The sequence below is a fragment of the Fukomys damarensis genome, unplaced genomic scaffold, assembly GCF_012274545.1.
Source record: "Fukomys damarensis isolate Sample0158 unplaced genomic scaffold, DMR_v1.0_HiC HiC_scaffold_34, whole genome shotgun sequence".
In the NCBI taxonomy this organism is placed as follows: domain Eukaryota; kingdom Metazoa; phylum Chordata; class Mammalia; order Rodentia; family Bathyergidae; genus Fukomys; species Fukomys damarensis.
In genome coordinates, this window is record NW_022900946.1 from 20,198,560 (window position 1) to 20,208,865 (window position 10,306).

A 10,306-nucleotide genomic window follows, 5' to 3' on the forward strand; every position below is an offset into this window, starting at 1 on the left:
GCAGAGCTATGACTGCCAGCCTTTTAATTTTTTAACACTGGGTCTTGCTAGGTTGCCCAGGATGATCTTGAACTTGAAATCCTCCTGCCTCACCTTTGATGAGCATGTGCCACCAAATGCCCAGCTACTGATTATACACTTTTTGACAGTGTCCAACATATCTCTTATGCCCTATAGCAGTAGTGGTGAACCAGGGACATGTATGCCACAGCAGGCTATTTGTATCATTGAAAGCTCTAAAAGGTTGGCCATCACTGCCCTATATAGTATAGTCTTTTTTTTTTGTTTTGGTTTTGTTTTTACATTTTTCTCCTCTGAACTTGAGTTTGGTTATTTTTTAATTAATTTTATTGGTACATTTAAGGTATACAATATAATGACATTCATCATTGGAAATATGCACCTTTACATAATCCATCTTCGTTCTCATTTTTTCCCCATTCCCCTGCCCTCCCTTCAATCCCTCCACCCCTCCCTTTCTACAAAGACTGTTTCCATTTTTTCATTTTCTCTTATTAATTTCCTTCCCTTCTTTTTCCCTACTCCTCCCACTTCCCCTTTGTACCTTTTCTTCCTATTGTACCTTTTAGTACTTATTTACTTTGTTTTTCACACTAGAGAAACTATTTGGTATTTACATGTGTCCTATTTATTTCACTTAAGCATATCGCCTCAATGTGCGTCCATTCTGCTATAAATGTCTCTAGTTTCTCGTTCTTTATGGCTGAGTAGTACTTCATTTCATAAAAACCCACATTTTCTTTATCCAGTCTCCTGTTGATAGGCAGTTGGGCTGCTTTCAGGTTTTAGCTATTACAAATTGTGCTGCTATGAACATGGGTGCACATATATCACTGTGGTGTGATTCTTTTGTTTGGGGAAGATCCCCAGCAGGGAAATAGCTGGGTCAAATGGGACCTCCAATCCTAGTTCTTTGAGGTATCTTGTATTGATTTCCACAGTAATTGCACCACCAGCAGTGGAGCACTGTTCTCTTTCCCCACCACTCCGCCAGCATTTGTTATTGGTTGATTTCATGATAGCAGCCATTCTTTGTGGGGTGAGGTGGAATCTCAGAGTTGTTTTCATTTGCATCTCTCAAACGACCAGTGATGTTGAACTTTTTTTGATAAACGTTTATGTGCTATTTCTATTTCTTTGCCTGAGAAATGTCTGTTCATTTCAGATGCCCATTTTTGGATTGGGTTCTTAAATTTGGGAGGTCTAATTTTTAAAGTTATTTATATATTCTATGTAGTAAACCTTTGTCTGAGGAAGACTGGTAAAAATTTTTCCCCACATTGTGGTTTGTCTCTTCACACTGTTGGTGGCTTCTCTTGCTGTGTAGAAGCTTTTTAATAAGACTTGTCGATTGTTTGTGCTAGTTTATGGGCAACTGAGGTTTAATGTCTCCAAGAGTTCTACCTAACCTCACTTCCAGCCAGTTTAGTGTTTCTGCTTTAATATTTAATCTTTAATCCATTTTGACTTTAGTGCACGGTGAGAGATACAGGTCTAGTTTTAATCTTTGGCAAACAAGAGGGAGGCCCCTGGCAGCTGAGTGGTCCTCATTCAGTGCCTTTTCTCTGTCTGTGCTGCTGTCTGGCCAGGCCCCTGGCAGGCTCACTTCTTCTCTCACTTCTGTTCTGTGGCCACCTCCCCACCTTTCAGAGCCTCTGAGAAGTGTCAGTCAACAAGTAAACATTTATGAGGTGCATACTGTGTATGGGGTCCTGTGCTAGGACCTGGGCTATAGCAATGAGTAGAACCGGACAGGGCCTCTGCGTGCACAGTTCAGTCCTAGACGGGGAGATCACTGGTTATTAGTAATCCAGTAATCACTCATCTTCACAAAACGTAAATGCATCCAATGCCCTAGCTGGGACCCCGGGCCTCGAACTTGGGATCCAAGCGCTGAGGGCTCAGCAAGGGAAAACGGGGAAGGGGACAGAGACAAACCCACTGGGCCAGGACCTTGCAGGCACAGCAAGGGAGAAAAGCTGGAGCAGCGAGCGGCACCAGGCCAGGTGGGAGCTGTCCCAGCCCTCCTGTGAGGCCAGAAGCAGCTCTGCTCAGAGCCAACCCGACCATGGCGGAGAGAATGGGGACGAGGGGCAGCCAGGTGACCCCTGGGAAACATGCGGTGGCTTCTGGGAAAGGAGTAGTGTCTAATCGGATGATCTGACCGACCGGGAGACAAGGTCCCCGGGGGAGAGCCAGCCTTCAGCTGTGGCTCTGGGAAAAAGCCCCACGCTGTGATTCCGTGGCCCGCCCTGACAGCCCCAGGGACCATTTGTCTCGCAGCCACAAGCTGTAGTCTTCTGCAGGTCAGGTTAGAACAAGGTGGCCTTGGAGCCCCACGTACCTGAGTCCCAGTCTGAGTCGGGGCATCGTCTCCCTGCGTGCCCTGAGCGAGCTCTCTCGTGGAGGCACCTGCACTTCTCCAGTTGCAGAAAGGGGCTGAGTTTGTCAAGCAGAGTGAAATGCATAGCACACCCTCAAGGCCGGGGACAGGCCTGGCATCAGGGCGCTTCTCACATGGCTGCCAGCCCCATTCCCATACAGCTGTGCACACGAAGCCAATTTGAAGACCTACATGTGAGCAGCGAGGGGAGCAGAGGGTACAACTGGCCTGCAGCCATCACAGGGGCCAAAGTGACTCAGTCTCTCTTTGCTTGGGCCCTTCCCTGATCAGGGCCTGGCCCTCCTCAGCAGACAAGCCTGCCATGCCTCTGAGCAGCAAGGACTTCTTGGGTGAACGGAACTGTTGGGGACTGCGGACAGCGCCAATGGTGCCCACCATGCCAGCCTCACACCTCCCTCCACCAGCACAGCCAGGCAGCATCTGACACTGCTTGGCTGCCTTCTTCTCCCTGGTGCCTGCACTTGCACAGCAGGGCAAGTCCATCCTGACCTCAAGGCTGAGAAGAACAACAGCCGCCCTAGACAACCAAGGAGGCTACATGGGGGCTGTCTGCCTGAGATTGCCAGTCCTGGACGAAAGCACAGCCCACTTAAGGCAGAGCCCTTAGAGTACAGGAATGCTCCCTCCAAAACAGCCCCAGCGATGAGCACAGTAGGCGAGAAGGGCCCTGGTCCCCACCAAAGCCCGAGAGCCTCAGGACCAGAACACCCCAGAGCTGGGGTTTTAGCTCAGTGGTTCCGTAGCCTGCCTCGCAAGTGCAAGGTCCCAAGTTCAATTCCCAGTACAAAAAAAGAAAAAAGAATCAGATAGCCGTGGACTCTGACACTTCCCAGCTGTGTGTCCTTGGGCAAGTGGCACCACCTCTTTGAGCCAGAATTGCCTCACCTGAAGAGGTAAAAAGGGCCCCCTTAGAACATGGTTCTAAATATTTATTCAGGTCCTGGAGTGGAATCTCTAGGTCCGCACAGAAAGTGAGTGCTACCTTACCTGCACACGAAAGTGTTCAACTGAACTCCAAGAAAGATGAGAACCCTGGGAAGGCGTGGGAATGGAGGACTGGCTTGGTCTGGGTTGCGTCCTAAAAGGGTCCTGCTGGTGGCTGGGCAGGGAGCCTGCATGAGGTGAAAGGCCGAAATCAAGCTGTGTGCAGGGGTCCATGCCTGTAACCCTGGCTACCCAGGAGGCAGAAGTAGGAGGATCACATAAGAGGTTCCAACCCAGCCTGGGCAACGTAACAAGACGTCCCTCTGTCTTTCTCTCTCTCTAAAAGAAACGGAGCTGGGGACACAGCTTAGTGGGGAACACTCATAAAATTGAGGTGAAACCAAGTGCAGGAGGCTGTGTGGCTACGGAAGGACAGGGTGGGCTCTGGGACCTGCCAGGTCTACACACCACTGCTGAGCTGCTTTTCTTATTTTACTCAACTCAGGCAGTTTCCTCAGCAGCTTTGCTCTGTAAACTCTGTGTGTGTGTGTGTGTGTGTGTGTGTGCATGTGTGTGCACATGCACTCAGGGCCGGGGGACAGGCAGTGTTTCTTGCCACGGGCTGAGGTCAAAATAGTGTGAAAGCCCTGAGTCTGGAGCCCCTGGCCTGTGCTTCAGGCAGCGCTGGGTGGGCACAGCTACAAGGGTTGCCCTGTGCAGCTCACCTGCATGGCTGCTCCTGACTTGGGTCCGTTGTCATAACCAGTAAAGGTGACAGTGTCTCCTCCTGGGTTCTGTGAGTCACCCTGCGGAGCTGTCACCCTAAGGTGTGCTCATGAGAGCCCTCGACTGCACAGTCCAGAAGACAAATGGCATCGCCAGTGCGGATGGCCTCGAGGGTCTGAGCGAGCGCTCCGCTGTGGCCCCGTGGGGAGGTGGTGTGAGAACTGAGCTGGATGGAGTTGCAGGGGCTCAGGAGGGAAGAAGTGCGGTCCCTGAGGCTGCGCTCGGAGCTCGGGGACCTGGACCCACATCCCGTCACTTGCATCTGCTACACATCTGGTCCTGAGGAACACAGACGAACCTCTATGCTAGGCCTCAGTCTCATCTTCTGTAAAAGGGGCATCAGGACAGTTCCTCGCTCCTCCCAGAATGTGCCAAAGAAGCAGCCTCAGCTTGCAGCGCCCTCACCTCAGTGCGGAGGCCCGAGAATGTGAGGAAGGAGCTGTCCAGAAGAGACGAGTCCAGGCAGCTGTCCAGCTCCAGTGCCCGCTGCCTTGTAGGGCTGGGGTTTGGGCCACCAGCCACCTGCTGGGAGAACAAGGTGGGTCAGTGGGAGGCAGCTGGCCCTGCTCAGGGAAGCATGAGAAACGACCTAGTGAGTAGGCACGACGGCCTGGACCAGCACTGACAATGCCCTCGGCTGATGGGCACATTCCAGACCTGTGCTAGCATGGTAGCCTCACCACTTGTCACTTGTTTTGTGAGTGTTACTGGGGACTGAACCCGGGACCTCTTGCATGCCAGGCAAGTGCCCTACCATGGAGTATTTATTGTACTCCTCACACTGTTCCTGAGTGGCTGTGCAACTAAAGAAATGATCCTTTCTGCAACGAGAACAGTGATATAGCTCAATACTAGAGCACTTGCCTAGTATGTGCAAGTCCCCGAGACTACAGAAGAAAAATAAGAAATGAACCTTTGATTTTAAACGTAAATGCAAAAAGGCATATGCCTCAGAGTCTACTGGATTCCTAGGCTAAATCCCTCTTTTTTTTTTGGTACTAGGGATCGAACTCAAGACCTTGTACTCACCAGGCTGGCGCAGGACCGCTGAGCTACATCCCCAGCCCAATCCCCTTGGTCACGCTGGAAAATTCTTTCTTAATGCTGCAGGACTTGATTTGTTAATGAAATGTAGAGGACTTAAGATACACATGTGTGTATATAATGTTTATATATACATATATATATTGTAGACAAACACATATATACATACACATATTTTTTGATAGGGTCTATGTGGTACAGGTGTGACTCACCATGCCTGGCTTGGGCATGTATATTTCTTTTTCTTATGATGTCCTTGTTGAGCTTTGGGGTTAGGATAGTACTGACCTCATGGAAGAATTAGGAAAAGTTCCTTCCTCTTGTATACTTGTATTTCTTTTTTGCAGTACTGGGGATTGAACCCAGGGCCTTCATACTGAGCTACATTCCCAGCCGATTCTAAAATGTAAAAAATTTTATGGCTGGGCATGGTGGCACACCTGTAATCCTATTACTTGGGAGGCTGAGGCAGGAGGATTGCCATGAGTTTGAGGCCAGCCTAGGCTACATAGTGAGACCTTGCCTCAAAAAAGCAAAGAAAAAAAGGGCCAGGGCCAGGGATTTAGTTAAATGGCACCATGCCTGCCTTCCAAGTTCAAGGTCCTGAGTTCAATCCCTGGTATTGAGAGAGAGAGAAAAAAGGAAGGGCCTCTGAGGCAGGAGGATTGCCATGAGTTTGAGGCCAGCCTAGGCTACATAGTGAGACCTTGCCTCAAAAAAGCAAAGAAAAAAAGGGCCAGGGCCAGGGATTTAGTTAAATGGCACCATGCCTGCCTTCCAAGTTCAAGGTCCTGAGTTCAATCCCTGGTATTGAGAGAGAGAGAAAAAAAAGGAAGGGCCAGGGATTTTAGCTCAGTGGTTCCACCGCCTGCCTCACAAGTGCAAGGACCCGAGTTTGATACCTGGTACAAAAGAAAAAGAAAAGAAAAAAAATTATATTTGTGAAAAGTTTTGAGTCGCACAAGTTAAAAATTGCCTAAACTGGACTCAATTTGCAATCCTCCTGCATCAGCCTCCCAGAGTGCTGGGATTACAGGCACCTACCCTTGTACATGCCAGAAGACTTTGTGAAGGACGATCCTTAATCTGTAACTGTTTAATTCACCAGTGAAGCTGTCTGCGCCTGGTTTCTTTGTGGGGGGTTTTTATATTACCAACTCAATCTCTTTACTTGCTCTGAATATCAGATTGTCCAGCTCTTGAGTTGGTCTTGATGGTTTGTGTCCATTTCTTCTAAATTATCTAACACAATGGCACAGAGTTGCTTGCGAGATTTCCTTCTATACCCTCCTGGCCCGTTGGTTTAATGTTGGTAATGATGTCCCCACTCATTTATGGGTTCTTTTTAGTACCAGGAATTGAACTCAGGGCCTTGCGCTTGCCAGGCAGGCACTGTGCTGCTGAGCTATATCCTCGACCCTCATTTATGAATTTGAAAATCTGAGTTTTCTCAATCTAGCCAAAGCTTTGCCAATTTTGTGAATCTTTTCAAAGAACCAGCTTTTGGTTTGTTGATTTTCCCCTTGGGCTACAATGCCAAACAGCACAGCCATCAGCAGAGTGACAAGGCCCGTGCTCCAATCCCAGCCCTAACTCACCTTGCTCCGGGACATCCGGAAGAGGAACAGGACGGCCAAGTAGACGGGATAGACAACCACACTGGACACCAGGCCAGTGGCAACTGTATCAACACTTGGTGGGATCAGATGGGACACGGGCCCCACACTGCACGGCAGGAGACAGAGGCAGGCCAGGTTAGGCTGGGGGCTGGGGGTAGGGGGCAGGAAGAGTTGGGCAAGAGGAGACCACCTTGATCCCACAGGCACCCACCTGTAGGTGGCATCTCCCACGACTCCATACCACACAGCATTAGCACCCAGGAAGAGGCAGATGAGGAGGACACAGCAGGTGGCCCTCTGGACACGAGTAAAGCGACTCCGAGCTGGCTGGTCCCATAGGGAGAGCCAGATGTGCTTATCAAAGAAACCACGTTGCAGCTCTGCCACTAGGAGGCGCTGGAATTGCCACAGGGCTGCATCACCTAAAAGGAGGGCGGGAAGAGGCTGCAGGGGGTCCAGACTGAGGTAGCCGCCAACACATCCTCCCTGCCTGCTCCCTGCCAGGACTGGGCCTTACTTGCAGCCAGCACTTCCTTCTCCACTAGGCCACCATTGGCCTCCGTCTCCACAGACAGCCAGTCATTGACCAAGAAGAAGGTACTGCGGGCACTCTGCAGGTCCCTGACGATGATGTGCTGCAGAAACCAGGCGGGGCTGAGCCCTGTGGAGGCGGTAGTGGGGTGAGGACCAGGGTGCTGGAAGGGGATGGAGGGACGACACGGGGGCTGGGGTATCAGCAGGGTGCAGGAGCAGCAGCAATAGTAACACTTGCCCAGACCTTTGTTGTCGTGCCACACACGGATCTTCCACACGTTGCCCAGGCTGTGTGGGGTGGCAATCCGGAAGATGTCCAGGCTGTTGCGATGAAAGGCCCTGTCCCCGTCCAGGTGTCGGTGGCCACTCCGGCTATCTGCTCCATACAGCATGATGCCCACGTGGGCTGTGGTACCTGGGGGTTGAAGAGGAGGAACTCTAGGTGTGGAGCCCCCCACCGCCAACACCAGGCAAGTTATTTCTTCTGTGGTCTTCAACAAGCACCGGAAGTCCTTGTGCTGCATAGTTCTGGATACAAATTTGTTTCCCCCACTTGTTACATAAACATCAATCCAGTTTCCACAGGAGGAGCTCTGGGTTACCAAGGTGTGCGGTTGGCAGGTGACCAGAATGCAGACCTCAGCCTCCCAGACACTATGGGATGAAAAGTGCATCACAGCCAGGGACAAGGACCACCTATCTAGAACTCTGCCACCAACAAACTACCAGCCCTAAAGTTGGGTGGCCTCCTGGGGGTACCTTCACTTGTTTTGTTTGAGACAAGGCGCTGCTGTGTAACTCAGGCTAGCCTCAAACTCATTGTGTAGCCTAGGCTGTCTTGAATTTGTGATCCTCCTCAGCTTCCAGAATGCTAGGATTACAGGAATGAGTCACCACACCTGGCTGACCCATGTTGAGTTTTGAAAAATGGATAATCCAAAAAGGAAGGGAGGGAGGGAGGGAAAGAGAGATGAGGGAGGGAAGGAAGGAGGGAGGGGAGAAAATGGATAATTGCCAGGTATGACGGCACACACCTGTGATCCCAGCACTGAGGGAAGCTAAGGCAAGAGGATCAAAAGTTCAAGGACAGCTTGGGAAATTTGGCAAGACCTTGTCTCAAGGTAAAAAATAAAAAGGGGCCTCATCCCCACCCCCAGGGCCCAGCACAGCCGCACAGGTGGAGAGACAACCCTTGTAGATACAGAACTCCTCACAGTGGCCCTGGTGACAGCGCTGCAGCAGCAGGGCATACACTAGCGGAGCACTTGCGTCCTCTGCATCCCGCCAGCCTGTGGATGGAAGCATGGCTGCAGCATGGCCCCGGCCCCTGCCAGCTCTCCCCCTACAGGCCCATACTCACCCACACATTCAAAGTGCACTTTGGTGATGAGGGCGCGCACTGCATCCAGTGGGAAGAGGCGACACGCACCCCCCAGTGGGGGGCGGTTGGGCGAGAGGCGGATGGAGGCACAGCCCTGCTCCTCTCCCGAGTGGCCCAGCACGGTGAGCGTGAAGGTGTAGCCCTCACCATCCCGCAGCACTCCGCGCCGCAGCACTAGTCGCATGTCTGAGCTGCCTGTGGATGTGGTAGTCTCATCCAGCACCAGAGTCTTATTGCTAAAGGTACGTGCAGCCCAGCGCTGCAAGACAGGGGAGAGGCAGTGAGGGCAAAAGCAGAACAAAAGGCAAAGATAAGCACAGATATCCCAAAAACCCCAAGACCTCATCTGCCTGCCCCCACCTACTGAGAGCTTGAAGATGGCAGCACTCTGGTAGATGACATTGAAGACAACATTGTGGAAAGTCAGGGACTGCTTATCATCAATGGTCCACCGAAAGACCACATCGGAGCCAGCCTCCACCACAGGGCTGTACCGCTGTGGAAAGGACATGGCATTGCCCAAAGTTGTGATTCTGGTCTCAGCCCCCATCTGCCCACCTGCACATGCTTCCCCTTGGACGGCTAGAGAATTCTATGCCTGATGGACAGAGAGGACGGGTGGGGGGGTTCACTGGCTGAGCTTCAACTCCCAAGACACCCATGGTCACACCTTAACTCCCCACCTGTAAAGTAGGCTTAGCATTAGCAACAGAGTCAACCTGTCTGCGAGTCCTCATCAACTCGCCATCCTGCTGGAGCCCCCTAAGTGGACAGCCCGGTGCCATGTAGAAAGGTGCACAAATCTCACTGGGCCACATGGCCTTGGGCGACCAATGTCAGCTGACAGACCAGGTGTGTCCAGGGGAAACCAGGAGACGCTGCACAGTTATGGCAGGACTATCAGAGAGGACCACTGGTGCAGAGGGTGGGCATGCCTAGGATGAGGCACTGGGGGGCCAGCAGCTTTGCATGAGGGCTTCAAATCCCACCTCAACAGGCACATGCATCAGGCAGATGGGAGGATTGCAGAGGGCCCAAAACACACCTGACTCATGGGGGCTGTGGAGGGAGGGAGCCAAATGTGACAACCTGTTTTTGCTTTTTACAACCTGCTTCTTCAAATGTGAGAAGGGAAAGAAGGGTTTATAAAGCAGGCTCTGGCTGTGACCTTTTAGTAATGTAGAAATTAAATTACTAAGTAGGACTGGGGTGTGCCTCCGTGGTAGAGCACTTGTCTAGCAACAATAAGACCCGGGTTGAAACCCTAGCACCATAAAACGAGGGGAGAGGGAAGAGGAAGGGTGGGGAGGGGCGGAGAGAGAGACAGAAATTGCTCCATAGTCTGAGCTTCCTGACAAAACATTGTGCTGACCCCTGTGCCCACCCCCATCTAACCACGGAGCTTCTACACTGGCCAAGGGGCTCCCTCTATGCATATCTTTCCTGGGGACAGGGGAGGTCGGGTCACAGGCCACACTCACCACTAGGGCACCCTGTAGTACCCGGGCCTCCGGAACAGGCGTAGCACGGAGGCCATGGATGGGTTCCTCTGCTGTCACTCTCAGGCTGAGGTTGGCCCGGCCAGCACTGTTC

The 10,306-nt window shown here is 51.7% G+C and overlaps 1 protein-coding gene across 1 annotated transcript in view; it reads right to left on the reverse strand.

Annotated features, from left to right (window-relative positions):
* Nucleotides 1-1,469: 1,469 nt before the first annotated feature.
* LOC104876226 (polycystin-1-like) overlaps nt 1,470-10,306 on the reverse strand; it is a 9,953-nt gene continuing 1,116 nt past the window's right edge. The window contains exons 2-12 of the mRNA XM_033758547.1: nt 10,195-10,300; nt 9,078-9,209; nt 8,693-8,972; nt 7,577-7,747; nt 7,316-7,459; nt 7,010-7,220; nt 6,778-6,904; nt 4,541-4,657; nt 3,413-3,537; nt 2,366-2,460; nt 1,470-1,800 (exon numbers count right to left, since the gene is read on the reverse strand). Of these exons, the coding sequence (XP_033614438.1) occupies nt 1,751-1,800; nt 2,366-2,460; nt 3,413-3,537; nt 4,541-4,657; nt 6,778-6,904; nt 7,010-7,220; nt 7,316-7,459; nt 7,577-7,747; nt 8,693-8,972; nt 9,078-9,209; nt 10,195-10,300 (1,558 nt within the window). The 3' untranslated portion in view covers nt 1,470-1,750. The remainder of the gene's footprint in view (nt 1,801-2,365; nt 2,461-3,412; nt 3,538-4,540; nt 4,658-6,777; nt 6,905-7,009; nt 7,221-7,315; nt 7,460-7,576; nt 7,748-8,692; nt 8,973-9,077; nt 9,210-10,194; nt 10,301-10,306) is intronic.